Source organism: Taudactylus pleione, unplaced genomic scaffold (genome assembly GCF_031769625.1).
Source record: "Taudactylus pleione unplaced genomic scaffold, aTauple2 ptg000218l, whole genome shotgun sequence".
Taxonomy (NCBI): Eukaryota; Metazoa; Chordata; class Amphibia; order Anura; family Myobatrachidae; genus Taudactylus; species Taudactylus pleione.
In genome coordinates, this window is record NW_028284620.1 from 12,067,240 (window position 1) to 12,087,244 (window position 20,005).

The 20,005-nt window shown below is 42.9% G+C and overlaps 1 protein-coding gene across 1 annotated transcript in view; it reads right to left on the reverse strand.

Moving 5' to 3' along the window:
- Positions 1-20,005, reverse strand: part of LOC148517391 (plasma kallikrein-like) — a 61,171-nt gene that overhangs the window by 4,253 nt on the left and 36,913 nt on the right. Inside the window, exons 6-12 of the mRNA XM_088478816.1 lie at positions 19,623-19,782; positions 18,786-18,895; positions 18,542-18,701; positions 18,347-18,459; positions 16,686-16,866; positions 4,093-4,268; positions 161-256 (exon numbers count right to left, since the gene is read on the reverse strand). Of these exons, the coding sequence (XP_088334942.1) occupies positions 161-256; positions 4,093-4,268; positions 16,686-16,866; positions 18,347-18,459; positions 18,542-18,701; positions 18,786-18,895; positions 19,623-19,782 (996 nt within the window). The remainder of the gene's footprint in view (positions 1-160; positions 257-4,092; positions 4,269-16,685; positions 16,867-18,346; positions 18,460-18,541; positions 18,702-18,785; positions 18,896-19,622; positions 19,783-20,005) is intronic.

The window sequence follows — 20,005 nt, forward strand, 5'->3', positions numbered from 1 at the left end:
TTCGGATCAACTGTCTCCGCACAGGAGCATTACTCTCAACGAGTCAGATAAGTAAGATGTTTCAAACATGTGAAGTGTGAATGTTCTGCCTCCCTAGTAATTTACTGGTTACATTTTGTAATGAGAGAGGACACAAACAGTGTTTTCTATATATAAATACCGGATTGATCTGTGTATCCCCATCCTGTTATCCAACACTTGTTAGGAGTTACAAATGAGTCATGACGTGGTGGAAGGCAGATGGCTTGTTGATAATCTAAAATAATTTAAAAAAATTAATTTATTTTAAGCCTATAAAAATGTATTTGTCACAATGAAGAGTATAGGTGAAACTATTGCAGCCATGTGATGGTTAGAGCATGGGCAGAAAATCAGAAGCTCAGTAGGTACAGATACATTAATGCACAATAATGTAAAGATTCCACAGCTGTAAGTTTTGGCAAACATAGGGGGTGATTCAGCAGTGGACGGAATTGCAAAGCTGCATGCAGGCACATATACAAATGCGACCGAGGAACCAGAAAACACGAAAATGGTTGTTCAGGCAAGTAAGTTAGATCTGTTTGATTTAAACAACTTGTCTGAACAGCAGCTTTCATCCGTTTTCCGGTGTTTGGGAGCAAATGGCTGATTGTCATTTGCTCCCATGCATTACCGAGTTTTCATTCCAACCAACCAACTAGTTGGATGGTTGGAGGAAAGTTGGTCTGGTCTCTGGCGTCACAAGGGGGGTGCTGGGGGTGCGGGCTGCAACCGGGTGTCACCAGCAGAGGGGTGACACCAAAGTGCTGGCACCCCCTCAGTGACAGGAGCCGGGTGCTGCATTACTTGCAGCACTTGGCTCCCAGCACAGTGAGGAAGCCGGCACTTCACACATGCTGGTCCCCGAGGCCAGCCTGCACCTTCAGCACCCCCAGTGTGAAAAAAAAACAGGTGTTCGGGCCAGGCCGCAAGGCCACACCCCCACCCACGTGGCCATACCCACCCACCCGTGAGGCCACGACCCCTAATTTATCGGCGCGCGGACAAGCATGCCGCACTGGGTGCACAGACAGGTAGGGACGCCAATGGGTCTGGTGTATGGCCAGTTTACAAAGAGGCTCCCGATAAGTTCACATCTTGCTACTAATAATAGGGAGTTTTTAGCCTGCCCAGCTATTCTCCTCTTGTGGTTTTTATACATTTATGGTCAGCTCTGCAATTTAATTATAAGAAGTGCTTATCTGCAAAGACTTTATTGGTTACCAACAGGTGCATTTGTCTGGAACATTTGATATATATGATGTTTGGATGAAATTAACTATCTTGGAACAGATTTCAAAGACTTGCTCAAGCTTTTATCAGAAGGGTAGCTACCACTGCCACTTTATTAAGAAACGAAAAAAAATATTTGCATCAATATGAACGATGTAAACCTCTCTTCTACTGTGATTTAAGGATCAGAGGGATAAGAGTGAACCATAAATTTCACATCGAGTTTACCATATGGAATATTGATTCTGTGACTTAAGAGATCCTTTAATAACGATTATACTGTGGCAACATATCGCTGCCATTTATGCAATTGTGTTTTAATTCATTTGGGAAATATTTCTTATTTTTACTGTGTCTTTTGGTGAAATTATTTATGTGTGTAATGTATTAAAGGTTATCAACCATTTTGAACTATTGGAACCATCTGAGAGCTGCTTATTCTGAGCGCTGTCTCTACACTTTTATACACGTTTGACTGCTGATAAACCACAGATATTTATTTTTCAGACAGCTGCTGGTATTTGTAGCAAACCAATTATATTTATCACATTGTTTTATATATTATTTTTTATTACTTTACTGTGTGTTCATCACGGTTATTGTTTCTAATTTTTATGATCATATTTTAGTTAAAAAAAATATATACAGTAAATACATTTAAAAAGAACAACAATTGATCCTTCACCCCAAATATATCCCAGCACCAAAGCTATAGGCTGGGCTGGTTATCAATAAAGCTGGTGACAGTGAATGTTGTTTCCCATGCAAAATCAGTATCCAATCCAGGCTATGCCAGATTTTATCACTTTAAACAAGACCCAAGCATCCACGGCCAGGTGAGTGAGAAGACAAGGGGGGCGCTGTACATTTTTGGTGGCATTATTTCCCGAGAAACCAGCAGAGACTTTGGCTAGTATAATTTTTTACAGAAGGGACTGCTGGTTACAATGTGGCAAGGTACCTCAGGTAACCATGCTATAGAAATTCTACTTACATAATTAGGGGCGTGACACCCATTGGTTACTTTATTTTACTTTTGATGATGATACTGTTACTTCCAAATCTTTACTCAGTAACATCAAGATACACCCATGGACTCATTTAGGGTTAGGATCAAATCCAGCTATAAGATACAAAGCAATAACTTTGCATGCAGGGAAATATGCAAATAATGGGCAGCTGTATTTGAGTACTGCAATGTATAGTTGAGCTGGTTCATGGCCCCATGTCAACTTTAAATCTGCCCGCATATTTTAAATCCACTCTCAGCCCTGCAAAATTGTATCTTCTAGGTGAATTTGTTAATAACTTAAAAATAGCCTCTTAATGATGACACATACCGTGTTTCCCCGATAATAAGATCTACCCTGAATATAAGCCCTACCCTTACTTTTGTAACCCCGTCCAAATTAAGCCCTACCCCGAAAATAAGACCTACCAAAATCCCATTTTGAGCTGGGAACGCTTCAGAGGCCAGCGTTCCCAGTCATGCAGTGTGCGGGTGACGTCATGACGTCACCCGCGCGCTGAGGATCCTGTTTGGCCGCGTCTGCTGGATCATGTTAGATCCAGTCAGCGCGCAAGTGAGAGGGACATCCCGGACGGCGGCGAGTCAGGTAAGTACCGTACTGTACTGGTGGGTGGGGGATCAATTACAGGGGGGGCTTGCACTGCAATAAGGGAGGCTGCATAAGGGACACTGCTACAGGGGGGGCTACAAAGCGGCACTTCTACAAGAGGGCCTGCATAAGGGGCACTGCTGTCAATGTTAATTAAAATAAGACCTACCCCGAAAATAAGCCCTATGCTGTTTTTTTAACAACTAAAAAAAAATAAGACTGTCTTATTATATGGGAAACATGGTATTTGCAGTGACGTTAGAACCATATTAGTGGCCATAAAATATGTTTGCTGCAAAATTGTGGCCTGCTGTAAATAAGTTCACTGTAAAATACTATATATTGGTAAGGGAATGCTAAGCCAAATATTTTTTCTATTAAAATGTAAAAATCCTTAATTTATAATCCAAAATGAAAAGCCAAACCAGATCTTATTTTAGTCCGCAGGATAATGCACAATAATATATTATTCTTTTAAATCACTAAAATAAACAGGATAAACTCATGACAGATGACACAATTTGCTCCTCCTGGAGTTGTGCCATAAAATGATAGTGAAACAAGTTTCTAGCTAATTCAATTTTAGCCAATCACAAACAGTCTCCAACATTAGCAAAGATGCAATTGGCTCGTGGTGAAGGGAAGTCCATTCTTTCATCATCCATTAGTAAAAATTGATTCAGTTTAGCTTGATGCGAGGAAAATAATATAATTGCTCTGCGTTGCATTGATGTCTATTGCCCATTCTTTTCTATTGTCCATTTATTGAAATGGAACTTCTTACACATAGCTCACAACTCAATTGAAATAATTAAATTATAGAAATTAATGGAGAAAAGAAAACAATACTGGATAAACCCTAGATCAAAACAAATTTTAGTAAAATAAAAAAAACCTTGTTTAAATTTCACTGTAATCTGTATTTTAATAAGTGAAGCAAATAAGTACACTTTTTGCACTTACTGCTTTCAATTAATCCTAATCAGCTATCTGTGAAATGCAGGTAAAATCCAAAACAGGTAACAAACAGTGGCTTTGGTGTGGTCCCTACAGATCTGTGCACTTATATACCTATCCACATGCCAAATATACCCTTTCGGCTCACCACAAACATTGCAACTAAGTTGCGCATGCATCTAACGCCATATGGAGTAAAAAGTATAGGTGTTTGAGGACACTTCTGTAAATCCTTACAAGTTCCATCTTTAAAAACACTTACCATTGTACTTGATGGGTGATTTTAGTTTTAGTAGCGCAATGTCACTCCCATTTTCTGCTCCAATATACTCGGGATGAATTATAATTTGTTCAACTTCAAAACCTGTTGTATTTGGAGTTATGTCCGACAGCTTTGTGATGCCACCATAAACATTCCATAATTTAGGTAGGCGCCATCTATGCAAAAAGTACAAAGTATAGTAACGTTTTTATTTATATACAGTATGAAATGTTATATTATTGTATAACCTAACCAGCAGAGTGATTCCAATGTTCCTATAGCTTCTTCTGTTTTTAAATAGTTATATATTTTCGCTCTAAAATTTTAAATGTTTCTTTTTCTCACAGCACAGTTTGGGAAATTTATATTTTAACAGTCTGTGCTAATTTATAATATTTGCTGAAAACTGATGTTACAAATACAAAGCCTCCCTGTAATAAAATGCAGCTTTATGCCCTACAAAGCATAGGTCCTATTCAACATGTTAATTATCGGCGGCAAGGTGACCCCCCGATAATTAAGTATCCAACTCGCAGCAGTGGATACAAAATCACCGGAACAATTCAACATTGCTCCGTTGTGGAGACAGATGAAGATCAGCTGTCTCCGGGATCCTTATGTCTGACTCGGTGGTGCTAGTGCGCGTGTGTGAACTTGGGTAAACGCATGTGCAGGAAGCCCCGATGTCCGGCAGAGAGAGCTGAACAGAGGCGGAGGGATCTGAGCTAGGATCAGGAATCAGGGCCATCTGAAGATGGCAAATGTTCCCGCTGTCAAGCTCTGAAAGTTTAGTATGTTGGGAGCTTGATGAATTTTGTCCACATACAATATGGGGACAGCGGGACATATCAGAAGTGAAAGGTAAGCAGAAGAAAGCTATGATATTTCCTTCATTACCTTTATAGTGAATGGCCCCAATCCTTAATTTTACAAAAGTAGGTGAAAATATTAAATAGGGGATGATGAATAAACTCCTATATAACAAGAGTCCCTCACTGAGATCCCAAGTGTGCTTTGTGCTTTTATCTAGCATTAGTTTTACATACAAGTCATATTGGGTGCTGCCTTCAAATATTTTTTATACCCGTCTCCTATATTTATAAAGGGCCAATATATTGCACTGTATATAGCACGCTGTATATTGAGAGAATCATGATGAAAACAATATACATACAGTCACATGAAACCAAAGTTATGGTAATGGATAGAGAAATAGCCTCCGATCAGAGGTGGAAGAGGCTAAGACAGTAGAGCACTTTAAACATGCCTGGGATAGGCATACGAATATCCTTACAAAGAACTAAGGATTAAATAAGGTTGAGATTACCAATAAAGTAAAAAAAAAGTGAGGGGGGGGGGCAGACCAGATGGGTCAAATGGTGTTTGGCTGCCATCAAATTCTATGTTTTTATGATCTAAGTTACAGATGGACTTGCACACGTACTATCAACCTAATAGGTCTGGAGAATACTTGATACATACTGTAAGGTAGGGAGATAACTCTTGTATCTGTTTGTGGAGAAAGGACCTGATGAGGAGTTTAACAAATGTTGGACAGAATGATAAATAAATAAATAAGTTAAGGGTATGTGCTCCTGTATTGTGTGTATAGGAAAAAATGTGTACTGTATATTTGCCATATGCATATTTCAGTGCATCTGCCCTATATTTGTACATTTGGTTTGATATTAGTCATCATCATCAACATCATCAGTATTTACACTGACATCTTGCATTGGCCGCAGTGGAGTCATCATGCCCTGACTGAAATCACTGCCTACTACAACCCATTTGCGTCTCTCGCCTCTGCATTGCCTGTATTTGCGTGCACACAGTTCCTGAGCATGCGCACTGAGAAAATACATAGTATACTCTACGTCAGCAGCTGTACGTTCAAGTCTGCATCAGGACCAAATTGTGTGTGGTTACTGAGAAGCAGAAGATTTTTGGAAAAAAATATTAAAGCATCCAAGGGCGACTTCTGTATAGTAAAGTTGGAAAGGCAAGACAATTAAAGACAGAGACAGGAAATTAAAATTTGTTGTCAGCATCTGCAGTCACTAAGGAAGCAGAGTGGATCACCGCCTCATAGAAAATCTGTTGATAGTCCTGCATGGATTTAGACTCTGGTGGTACAAAGTTATGGGCAGTGGCGTCACTAGGGGGGTGACACTATCCAAGGGATTGACACCAAAATAACATGCGTGTGTCATCCGTACTGTGTCTGGAGAGATTGGAGGCTACTACCGGAGTGCTGAGCAAACTCCCAGCATGACGAGAACGGGGACATCCATGCCCTCAAAACACCACCCATTAGGGGTGTGGCCTTGCTGTGCATGAGGCCACTCTCCCCTTTCATGCACGCGTCTATGGTGCTCGCAAGGAGTCTCTCAGCGCTGCACTGGATGTCACCATCCATAGTGATGTCACTGGCAGGGGGATCAGTGGGTTTGTGGAACCTGTAAGGGAGGAGTATACTAATCACCTGCTGCCAAATACTGTTATCCAATCCCAGGTGATGTTCTAAATCACTGGTCCACCGGCATTACATAGCTATGGAGCAGTACATTCTCTGTGATGACTCAAATAAATAAAGCATAGCATACACTGAATACTCCATCTAATATCTAACTGTAGCACCCCACTTAAATGTCAGTCCCAGATGTAGTGCATGATTCCTTACCAGGCTGTATTATTTCTTGGTTCTCTTATTACTTTAGTGAGACAAAGAGCTAAGTTCAGGTAAGAATGTTTTTCAAACCACAGTATGAATTTATAAGATAGCAGTTCACACAACTGAACAAAAACACAATTTTCACATTACATGACACTATACAATTTACATTGTGCAGTCAGTAAATTACACTTCGGTACACGGATAGAATTTATTTATCTGGGTCCCAGATCGGTAGGTTCTGCTGCAGTCCTCTGTACTACTGTTTAGAAATGGGTTAATAACACATATATCAACCATAATGCAATGCAAAATATACACCAATACAATAGAATAAGGGCACACTATCACCAATGTGAACAAGAAGGTCAGTAATAACACATTAAGTTATATATTTAGTTTTAAATAAAACAGCTGAGAGGCAACGCTCCTAACTTTCACATTAAACCTGAGAGTTATCACTGCATGCAAGTGATGGTTTATTGTTAAATAGTGTTTGCAAACCAGTGCCCGGGATGATGTTTGAAGATGCTTTTCCTAAACTGAGTGGTAATTAACAGGCTTAGTGAATTTTAGCAATGTTCTCACCCATCTGTAGTCCCCTGTCTGACCCTGGGAGCTGTGCCTAAATGGTGACTATGTTAGAGGAGGCTGTTTTTACTACTCACTGCACCACCCTTGTCTTCCTCCACCTCAAACACCGACTGAGGGAGCCGAGCCTCCGTACACTATTACACCTGGCTGGTCACTGAAGGGAGAAGGCCGGTCTCCGATGCAGCTCTGCCCGGATCCGCCTCCCACTCTCTGCCTCTCAGTCAGCACTGTTCCCTGAGGGGATGCAGCTAGACAGCACTTCACTCCTGAAGTCCTGTCACTCTGGAACTTCGGTCCCCACAGACTATCCACAGCCATGCATTGCCGCCAACAAGTCTCCTCTGACTCTGAGGTAGGAGACATTCAGCGCAGGGCTCCTCACAGTTTGACCGCCTCAGGCGCACCTCCTTCAACGGTCCGTTGCCCGACCTTATATAACCTTCCCCCAGTCCTCATAACAGCAGGGATCCCCCCCCCTTTCATTTTAATGGGAGAGCCTCTGGCTTGTGCTCTTCCCACAGCACCTCACAGTCCAGGCTGCCGGAGGAGTACACTAGTTCTTATTAGAGGGGGGGGGAGGGGGGAGTAGTACTAAGCAATATAATGGCACAGAGATGTGGTGACATACGTTCCATTAAGCATCCACAACGTATGCATTTATACTTAAATATATAAAATACTATTTTTTAACTATTTAACATTGTGTAAATATATGAATTAACATATGATTTACCATACATATATTTTCCTATATAAATACATGAATTTTTTATATATAGCAGGGGGATTATTCAGTCTTGAAATAAAATTTTCCAGTCACCCCTTTCAGCTATACTGGGGTGCCACATAACCACAGCTGGTACTTTGCACAGCAGGTGCTAAGCTGCAATGATATATGATAATTATGTATAGATGTAATACCTTTTGTGAATTCACATATATATGTGGAATTTCATAGCTGACACAAAGCAAAAACAGCAAATTGGCCCAAAATCTTTCTACAATGAAGTTTAAGGATTTACAAACAGCATGTGGCACAATTACATTTGTTTACAAAAGTATGAATAAATTAGGGATGTGCGCCTGACCATTTTTGCTGGATTTGGTTCTAATTCGTTGTGCAGCTTAGGATTTGGATTTGCCAAAATTGCTGTGACTGGCTTTGGATTTGGATTTGGATTTGGATTTTTTACACAAGTTTACAAAAAAGCTAAAATCACATAAATTGGGCTTGTTTTTCTTCCTAGAGTGTTATTAACCTCAATAACATTAATTTCCATTTTGGTTTACAGTACAGTATGGTTAAATTATTGTGTTTTAACCAATTTGTCTGAACAACCATTTTTGGCTATTTTCCAGTGTTTGTGAGCAAATGGACGATTGTAATTTGCTCCCATACATTACCAGGTTTTCATTTCAACCAGCCAGATTGGACAGATATCTGACAGAAAATTGTATAGTGGATGCCCAGCTTTAGGCATTATTTGCTCAGTGACAACAGATTGCCTAAACCTGATCTAGCAGCAGGACTAGTGATTTATAGTAAAATTCATATTTATTCCTAATACAGGAATCATTATAATTGTCAGTGGTACCTAGAGTCTCTAGGTGCCTAGAGGCATTAGTGTGTGGCATAATGTGTAAGGGGCAATACTGTGTGGCATAATTTGAATTGGGGTACTATTATTTGTCCAAACCCCTTCCCTGCGAGAACATGCCCTTCCTGCGCGAACTGTCCCTAATTAAAATATGGGGGGGGGCGCCAATGCTCTGTCAGGCACAGGAACACCAAAATGTCTAGTTATGGCTCTGGCAAATGAATCACAATTTCGTTTCCTCTGCCAGACTCCTAAAGGAAGAAAGAAGAGGAAGAAAGAAAAGGGAGGAACACCTAAAGCAAGAAAACTGGGTATCATGTTTAAAGAGGTGGGTGAGAGTGTCTGTAGAATGTAGTGTGGTGGTATCTGCTAGGGGACACTAGCCAATATCTTGCCTAAGCCACCAAATTGTTATGGCTGGCTCTGCCAGTGTCCATAGACCCCCACTGCGGTACCCCACCCCCTACCACAAGCATGGTAAAGAGGAAGGTCACTGATGTGCAGATTGATTTGAACTTAATAAATACTTTCATTTTGTTTTTGCATCTTGTTATAATTTAATTTTATCTGTTGTAGATTTTTTAGTTATTAATAACACCGTCCAGTAATATATTATATTGTGTATAAATTGTGTACTGTATAAAAAACAGTTACTCCTATCACTGTGGCGCCACACCTCCTGGTGTAAACCAGGCTCATGTAATACTGTTCATTTAAGGAGTAAAGCAAGTGCATTTATTGCCCTTCCAGAGCTGGACACTTTATGCTCGTACAGCCAGCTCTGCATCCTATGCAAAATGCTTCCTTTTTCAGGGTATATTTTGTGTGGTATGCAGTCGGGAAGCCGGCGGCCAAATCCTGACAGCCAGCTTCCCGACTGTCATATCCCGGCAAGGGTCTCAAGACAGGCGTCAATATACCGACGCCCGTCATTAGACTTATGCCGGGAGCCCGATGCCCGGCATCCCGATCGAAGGGACTCCGGGCACCAAGCGCGGATAGCCGCAGGGGGGTGAGTTAGATTTAGTGTTCCCAGGGGAGACTTAGGGTTAGGCACCCCCCCAGGAGGTGTTAGGTTTAGGCTATGGGAAGGGTGGATTAGCGTTAGGCACCTCCGTGGGGACTTAGGGTTAGTCACCCCCACCCGGGGGACTTAGGTTTACGCAGCAGGGAAGGGGGGGTTAGGTTTAGGCACTTAGAGGGGGGATTAGGGTTAGGCACTGGGAGGAAAGGTTAGGGTTAGGCATCCGTAAGGGAGGGTTAGGGTTAGGGGGTAGAAATAGGTTAGTTTATTCTTACCTGGGGACGATCAGGATTTTCCTCTCTGCCGGGATGCCGCTGTCGGAATTCCAATCTGTCCAAACCAATGTGCTCAATTTCTAAAGCCGGATACACACTAGATGATATGTCATCTGATCCAGCAGATTGTATGACATATCGTCCACATCAGCCAGTGTGTACGCGCTATGTCGCTGACGATGTGTACTCCCGCGCATTGGGCCTGATTCAGACCCACTCGCGAGCGGCTGTCCGCTCGCAAGTGGGTCGATGTTATGCACTGAGCATGCGCACGACGGAGGGAGCTCCGTCGTGCGCATGCGCCAGACGCGACGAGCGAAGGAAAGTCCTTCGCTCGTTGTGTCCGATCAAAGGGGGTGTGCTGTCAATGTTGATTGACAGCACGCCCCCTTTGGTGGGCGTGCCGGGGGCGTGCCTCCCTGACGGGGGCGTTCCCACGGGAACGCCTCCCGTCAGAAGCCGGCCCACTGACATCACTAGTGATGTCAGTGGGAGTGATTTTGGCTCTGATAGAGCCAAAATCACTCCGGAGCTTGCGGTTGAAAACCTCAACCGCAGGCTCTGGCTCGCAATTTCGATGGACGCGATGGTCTCGACCATTGCGGCCATCACAAAGCACGCTCGTATAGCCTGTGGGTGGTGACCCACAGCTATACGAGCGTCCAGGAGGACGCTCCATGAAAATGGAGCCCAGCCCTCATTCAGAGCGTGCGCTCTGCTCAGAGCGTACGGCTCTGAATGAGGGCCCTTGTCAGCAACATCGCCTCCTGAATACAGGTCCGACGGGCAATATGGTCAACGGGGGCCACGCTGCCAAATGCAGCATGCCCCAGCTGTTGCACCATCACTCCCGGCATTGGCAAGTGTGTAAGCACTTGCCGATACTGGCACTCCTGCCGGGAGCCGCCACACAACACATCGGCTGGGTACACATCATTGAGTGTGTACCCTGCATAGGAAATTAGTTATATATAAAATAAAAATAGAACTTGCTATATTAATCCATAAAAGATGGCCAGCGAAGGGCATGAAATGAATCACTGATGCTGTAGGAAAGTACTGTACCTGTTACTCTGTATAATAATTATTGGAGTAGCTTTTACATTAGGAAATGTACGCTGGCTTCTATTCCAGTTTACACAGAGACAAAGGCAAGGTCAGATTCTGCTTGGAGATGACCTCCATATGATGTCTTGTGTTTTTCAGGACAGTTCCTCTTATAAATCTTCAGGGTTTCCCAAAACTTTGTCAATGAGGCAGATTTATCTAATATTTTACAATCATTTCTCCATGATATAAAGGAAAATACTGCTACTTTTCTTATTTACACAAAACATATCTATACTGTAGTTTAACTATGTATCAACTTTTGAAAATGTTTGTTACATAAAAAATAATGAACAATCTTGGATAATTGTTAGAACAGGTGGCAGGACTTGGTATCTCAACTAATTAAGAAAGAGAGAGTGTGAAAGAACTCCTCCAACTCTGGTGTCAGATGTACAAAGCCTTGGGGGTAAATTTACTAAGATGGGAGTTCTATTTAAGAAGTGATGTTGCCCATAGCAACCAATCAGATTCTACTTCTCATTTATCTAGCACCTTCTAGAAGATAATACCTGGAATCTGATTGGTTGCTATGGGCAACATAACTTCTTAAATAGAACTCCCATCTTAGTAAATTTACCCCCTGGAGAGAGATAAAGTGGAGAGAGATAAAGAACCAACCAATCAGCTAAAAATTGTCACTTTACAGGCTGTGTTTGAAAAATGACAGTTAGGAGCTGATTGGTTGGTACTTTATCTCTCTCCAAGACTTAATATATCAACAGGGGCAAACACAGGATTTCTAGAGGGGGGTTTCCATATGCTTCATTGTATAGTGTGGCCAACCCAAGGAGGGGGCATGAGCACTTAACAAGCTATAGTCTTGTCTGGTGCACTAATAGTGTGCTCAGTTTCATTCAGTTCCTTATACTGCATGTTGTGGCCGCAGCTCTAGTGAAATCATATTATACAATATACAGTAGCTATTGTGGTCATGATTTCAGCCACTGGTCCCTTCGTTTGCCTATGATCTACCCAGGGCCGCCATCAGCGGGGGACTGCTGGGACTCTATAGTCAGAGAAGGGGGGCCCATCCATTCCGAATGCCCACCATCCTTTCCTCCCGTGCCTACCACCCACTCGCCAGCAATGGGAACCACCGTCACCATGCAATTGCACTGACAGGGGGGGCCGCTGCCTTGTACTGCCATGGCCGCTGTGCAATAATAGTTTTTTCTTTAGCAAGTCTAGCTGCACGCGTGTCATGCCACTGACAGGGAGAAGAGAAGACGCGGCGTGCGAGCAGCGTCCATTCCAGCCTGAAGAGAAGGTAAGTGTCATGTTCTGTGGGGGCTGGCTAGCAGAGACATAAGAGGGGGGCAGGCTGGCAGAGACCTAAGGAGGGGCAGGCTGGCAGAGACATAAGGGGGGAGCTGTCTGGCAGAGACATAAGGGGAGGCTGGTTGGCAGAGACATAAGGGGGGGCTGGCTGGCAGAGACATAAAGGGGGACTGGCTGGCAGAGACATAATGAGGGCTGGAAGGCAGAGACATAAGGGGAGGCTGGCTGGCAGAGACATAAAGAGGGACTGGCTGGCAGAGACATAATGGGGGCTGGAAGGCAGAGATATAAGGGGGGCTGGCTGGCAGAGACATAATGGGGGCTGGAAGGCAATGACATAATGGGGGCTGGAAGGCAGAGATATAAGGGGAGGCTGGCTGGCAGAGACATAAAGGGGGACTGGCTGGCAGAGACATAAAGGGGGGGCAGGCTGGCAGGGACAGAAGGGGGACTGGCTGGCACTGGAGAGATGCTGCGCGGTTGGAGTTGCAGAAACACCAGGGGAGGGGGGCCCTACCTGTTTTGTCAGTCCTGGGACCCACAATTTCTGATGGCAGCCCTGGATCTACCCCTTATTTTATATCCACTCCCCTCTATAATGTTGATGCAGTCAGTTACCAAGGAACTCCCAAATCATACAATAAAATGGCTAAATGTGTTACATAGTGTCTGCTCAAACAGAACATAACTATGCAGGATGTGTTCATTTTATTAGATGCACAGAATGTGCCTTATACTGACACACTTGAATGTGACTCTTCCAGTGACTTGGAACGTACAGCAGATGCAGGACCCCTTTTACTGAGCAGAAAATTAAAACTGATCAACTAATTTCTGAGTAAACAGTGGTGTTGTACTTGCTACTTATCAACAGCAAATGTGTTTTCGTTTAGTTTAACTTCAATTTTAGCAAGTTATTTAACTGCCCCAGTGTATATATAGTACTGAAATGATTTCTCTAGTGTTTGACACTGACCATTAGCGTTTGTTTTAAATAAGAGCAATTGAAGATTACGTAGAAAAAGTTCAGGATCAGGGCAAACCACAGATACAATTTATCTCCATTGAATTTCTTTAAAGAATGTTCTTCACAGGTCAAAAATGTCATATGAAAATAAAGAACTGGGCTGAACATAGAGTGTACATTTTAGATTCATACCTCCAGGCTGAAATCAAAGATGCCAAAAATAACAAACCACAAGGGAAAATCTACACCATTAAAATAACCTTAAAAAGTAAAAAGAAAGGAAGACAAATGGCCACTCCCAGTGCACAGTCTGTTGCAGAATATGCCTCTATTTTCACATATCAATAACAGATTGTGGATCAGAAGTACGTGTAACTTCATAATAGGACTAACAAGAGATTCTAGAAGAGAGCATGCTATCACAATAAAGAGAGACTACACAGTGACAGTTTAAGACCCTGTAGTTGTTGTTATATTGTACTCCAACACCCCTTCTCAATAGCTGAGACATACAGGCCTATTCATCATCCCTAAGGTGCCTGTTACACGTGGAAAAGTTAGTTTTTCAGCCTGTCCAAGTCAGCTATCAGTTTTCTTAACCATATCACCTCTTAACTTTCATGCTGCCCAGGGGTGCAGAGAGCCACGCCAGGGCGGGGTGAAGGGGGCGTGGCTTAATTGAGCAGACTAGGCCACACCCCCTCAGGATTAAAAAAAACATGTAAACAATCATTTTTGTAGCGCCGCTGCACGCTGGGACCAGGGTGCTGTGAGCCCCTCAGCCCAACTCACAGCCAGGGGGGGCACGATTAGTGTGATCGCTCCCCCCCACAGGTATAGGAGATTGCTGCTGCTGCTCAGCGGTCGTGAGCAGCCTCCCCTGGAGCCCAGCACACAGCAGCGTGTTCTGAGCTGTTGTGAAGTAACGCCGGGCTCAAGCCCCCACTGGGCCCCTCCAGCAAACCCGGGCCTGGGTAAATAGTACCCGCCACCCCTTTCAGCGCCCCTGGTGCTGCCACCACATATCTGCCTCTCTAGCTTTGACTATTACCACTCTCTAACCATGACTTTACTAAGCCTTGGATGGAGATAAAGTGAACGGAGATAAAGTCCCAACCAATCAGCTCCTAACTGTCATTTTTCAAACACAGCCTGCGACATAGCAGTTAGGAGCTGATTGGTTGGGACTTCATCTCCATCCAAGGCTTAGTAAATAGACTCCTTAGCCATCTATCCCACTACAATCCATTCTAAATTCTACATAAAAACTGTGCTGCACTAGTTTGCAAATCCCTACACTATCTCCACATATTGTACTCTCCATAATCCATTTCATGTTCATTCTACTTACTATGTTCCCTTGTAAGTGCCTAAGCAGGTAGTTTAAAGTGCAGTCAAATCAGCTCCAGGCAGCTCAGCTCTTAGAGAGTCATTTTATTGGTTTCCTACACCACCTTAGTGACTTGATAGCTGTTATTTTTCCACAGTGGTAATCGGGATATAGTCAGGAAACCGACGGTCTAAATGCCAACCGCTGGCTTCCCGACTGTCAAATCCCGGCAAGGTACTAACGACTGGCATCGAAATCCCGACGTCTGTCATTAGACCTACACCGGGAGACCGACGCCCGGCATACCGAACGAAGGTAAGCCGGGCGCCAGGCACGGACAGCCGTGGGGGGAGGGGTTAGAATTTATGGCTCATGGGGGGACTTAGGGTTAGGCACCCCCACGGGTGGGTTGGGGTTAGGCTAGGGGAAGGGGGGGTTAGGCATCCACGGGGGAGGTTAGGGTTAGTCACCCCCCGGCGGTATATCATACCAATCCCGTGGTAATCTACTTGCTGACTGTTTCTGATACTAATATTTGACATTGCCAAAGTATTGATAATTCTTTGCCTGCCCTGATTTACTGCCCGGACTTACCATTCTTTCAGCATGTCTACATTTGTCATTTTTATATTGGCCTCACCTGCATTTTTTGGTCCTCAGTACTATTTTCTTACTGTCCTCAATAATTTTGGTAGCAGCTCCTATACCAGAATAAACCCTTGTTACTACATGCACAAGACCTATGGGGTAACTGAGTACCAGGGAGCACATTGAACTCTAAGGGAAGGAGGGTTGCTCAATGTGAAGATCAATACTAATCTGGCTGTAGAGGATTATTCTGGGAATTCAGTGATTGGCATCACATTATTAAATATGAATTCTATTGATTTTATGTTATGGCTGGTTAGGTGGAAACAACCCTGGTTATTAAATATGAATACTATTTAATGTCGGTATTTGTTAAGGTAAAGGAATCCTATTTTTTTAACATAAATGCTATTAATTTACTGTTGGCACTGGTTATTGGGAGTCTGACCTTGCATTTAAACTAACGCACTCTTGATTTAATGTTGGTGTTGGCTGGGGGAGGTAAACATACAGTGTTCACTTGTTGCTCGGTTTTCCAAGAGATGAATAGCACCTACTGCATTTGTATAAAGACAGGGCAACAACATTTAAGAAACCATACAACAGCAATGGAGCTTGAGATAGCAACAACAACAAAAGCTGCAAGAACAGGTAGCAGAGGGCAGCACTGCCAGTGTCCATGCAGATTTTTTATTAGATCCCTAAACAAAGAGGTGTACTGTATGGATGAAAGCAGAGAACCAAAAACAAAATAGCGGGAGAGGCGATAAGGATATGCCAGAGGTAAAGACATGAAAGGAACATTTTGATAGGTACTGTAGGAAGTGAACTATGATGGAAATGTGCCAATAGATAAAATGAGCTTGAAGAGGGGAGCTAGAGGTGAGCATACAATGGGGGAGAAGGAATGGATAAGGGACACAGGTGTAGGTATTATGGTGAGATGATGAGATGAGTGTAGAGCTTTTATGAATGCTGTACTTTAATAAGCTGCCAAATAGTAGTTTACATTGTGACATGTGACCTACTGTGTAGTGATACACTCTTTTCAACATAAGTCCATGTAGTGGTACATACCATTACCATCATACTATAGTCAGCATGGCAAATAACATGTAGTCAAGCACTGATATACTTTAAGCGAGACATACTTACAGTTCAACACAGTGGGCTGCTGTTACTATCCATTGGTTGCTAATAATAGATCCACCACAGACGTGCCTATTGCTACTAGGAGATAACTTGAGATGCAAGCTCACTTGCCAAGGCCATTCTCCCATTGAGCTGTTGCTGCCACCTACAATTCTACTTCCTGCATCAACAGGCTGTCCACATCCTGAAAGAGATGGGAAACCCTCTTTTGTGGTTGAATAATGTATTTGTCAGTCCATGATGGCCTTGTAGTTGTTTCATAAGGTAGAAGCATTCACTTGCATGTCTCCACCCACATTCCCTCGCTGCAAGAACACGCCATGGGAAGAGTCACTCTTCCCATGTTCCCATTATATGGCTCCCTCTGGTCATAATAGTGCTAGCTCAGCCTCAGTTTCGAATACACTTTTGTCATAAGGACTTTCCAAACTTTACCCAACAGTATACATAATTGTGTTATTAACAAACAACATACTCATGAGCATATGGGTGGTAATGGACTAGCAATCTTTGCAACTCAATTCATTTTCTGGGGCATATAGCAAGCATGTGTTACCCTATGATGGGGGGCCTGTGTGCAATACCCCACTACCCAAGCAATGCCAGAGTCTTCTTACCGTTTGCATACAGTATTTCTGCCATATTCTTTGGAAATGTAGCACCTGCATTAAAGCTAGCAAAGTCTTTGGCACTGATGCCAGATTCTTTGCTATCTTCTGTGCCAGTGTCACATATCAAAAGAGATCAGCAGAGATTTGGTGCCGGAACCAATCTTGCCATAGGAAGTAAGCAAGCAAAGTCAAAATCAAAGGTGAAAAACACAGGAGCAGATAAATATTGCCAGATGCTGGAGAAGAGAAGCACAACTGAAGCTGAAGCTACAGTATCATTGACAATGAGCCTCACTGTCTATTTATCCTAGCATGATCCAAAGAGAAGTTTGATTGCACAGGAGTGTGTGATCAGCATAAAGTTTGGCTGTACAGCTGCAGCTAAATCTCAGAACCAAGGATTTCGTTTATAAGCAGAGGCTTATTGCAAATAAGCCACCACGTTCTAATGGAATTGGGATGTATGACTGCCGGAGCTCAGCCCGGCGGATCAAATCCTGACGCCACAAGGCCGGCAGATAAAGATCCCGACAAAGGTAAGTAACTACCCTAACTCTCCCCTCTCCCCCCCCCTAACCCTAACCCTCCCTTAGGAGTGCCTAACCCTAACCTCCCCCCCTAGTGCCTAACCCTACCTCCCCCCGGGGGTGCCTGACCCTAACCCCCCCTTTCCCTAGTCTAACCCTCCCAGGGGGGTGCCTGACCCAAAGTCCCCCCCAGGAGACCCTAAACCTAACCCCCCCCCCGCAGCTATCCACTCCCAACTTTCGGCTTACATATGACCTGTATGCTGGCTTCTGGATTTTGGCGAGGGGTTAATGATAGGCGTCAGTCTTTAGACTCCTAGCATTAGTCCCATGCCGGGGTTTCAGTGTCGGGAAGCCAGCGGTCGGCATTTCGACCGTCTGCTTCCTAACTACATCCCCGTTCTAATAACTGTCTAGTTTTTATGGTATTTTTCTGAAGAAAGCGTTATTAACAAAAGCTTATCTTGCATAGCAATAACTGAAGCTGTCCTCTTTCATTCATACCTTCTCATGGAACATACTTTACCTCCAACTGTTCGGGTTTTACACATTCTTAACGAGAACCCTGAAATCCATCCTTTTCCATGCACTATAGCGGTTGGAAGCCCGTTGGATGACATCTTTAAGTGACATTCACACCTTAAGAAAAATAGATACATGGATATAAAGAAGTTGGTGCACAAAGAAATTGTATTGTCCATGTTTATTTAAAAATTCTTACTTATTTTGGGGACACTCTGGTTGAGGTGATCTGAAGGCAAAGAACTGGCATCTAATGTTGTTTGTACATTTCTGCTGACAGTCCTTGTTACTGCTCACATCTTCAACATGCAGATCGGTACCATGAAACTCTGCATCAGGAGTTATCGGCAGTGGGCATACTACAGTGAGAAACATATATTAATAATAATAATAATAATAATAATTTATAAATTGTAAGCAATAAGTTGTATTAATGTTTTTACCTGAAGAACCCATTTGACAGTTTAGGAGAGTAATTCCTGATATAACATTTTCTGTGTACTTTTCTGCAGTCGGTATTCCGCTCTTAGATGTCTTTATATAGCACCGATTTCTACAGGAACAAAATTAGTTAACACTTGTACTCAAGATCACATTTTATGTATAGTACAGGGAAATAGAGACGACAAGAATCTACACTAAACTAAATCTAATCACTATGGTATATATACTGCACAATTTATAAATTAAAATATATGCTGAATGTCAAAAGGTAATTATGGAACTGACACAGGAACTCCCTTAAAGGAAAGTTCTAATGGAAATGGTAACTTGGGCCTATCCATACAAAAAGGGAGTCTGTTCAAACAAGTAGCTTAATAGTAGTTCACACGATTGTGTATATAAGACAAATGCAAATTGCCATAGATGTGCCTTTGCATCTTATGCAAGGATGACCAAAATTGTGGCAACATTTTTCACAAATCAAATTGTGCCAGTAAAATAAATGGTATCACAGAGGTCCAATGTTCCAGCAATGCATTGAATCTTCATGTTGAACCAGCTTATCCATTCCACAGAACAGCATTCCATAGATTTGGGAAGACAGTGGTTAATTCGTCCTTCTGTGTGGGTTGCTTGTGGTTAATTCGTCCTTCTGTGTGGGTTGCTTGGGGTAGAATTGTGGAAATTGCCGGCAATATATTTTACTGAAAAGTTTTGAAGAGTTCTCTCATCTCTAGTTTTTTACTTGATATTGAGGTTACTACTGTTCCTTTGGGTTCAACTGTAAGTGTGACACTGTAAGTGAATAGGCTGTGTGGCTAATTATTGCAACTAACCTCAGTGATGGTTCCTTACTGTCTTTTGTTACAAAGGTGAAGAATAAACAGTTTGGATAGAATGTGCAAATCTTCTGACATGTGTTTGCATCAGGGGCAATAACGCTTCCCAGACTATCCCCAGAAAATTCCTTTGTCAGAAAGAGATCTCTTCGGCAATCTAGAAAATACAATGGAGCAAAAATTAAATTGTTCAATTTCACTCTCCATCCATGCTATGACTTGTTTCCTTGGGTAGCTGATTCCTTTACAATTATCTAACATCCAGAAATATGTATATGCTCTATCCTAAGAGGGCAGCCAAGAGGAACAAGAGGAAACTTGCCCCTTGCTGTTCCTTGTTTTAAAACATTACTGTCAGTACTGAGATACAGATGTCTTCT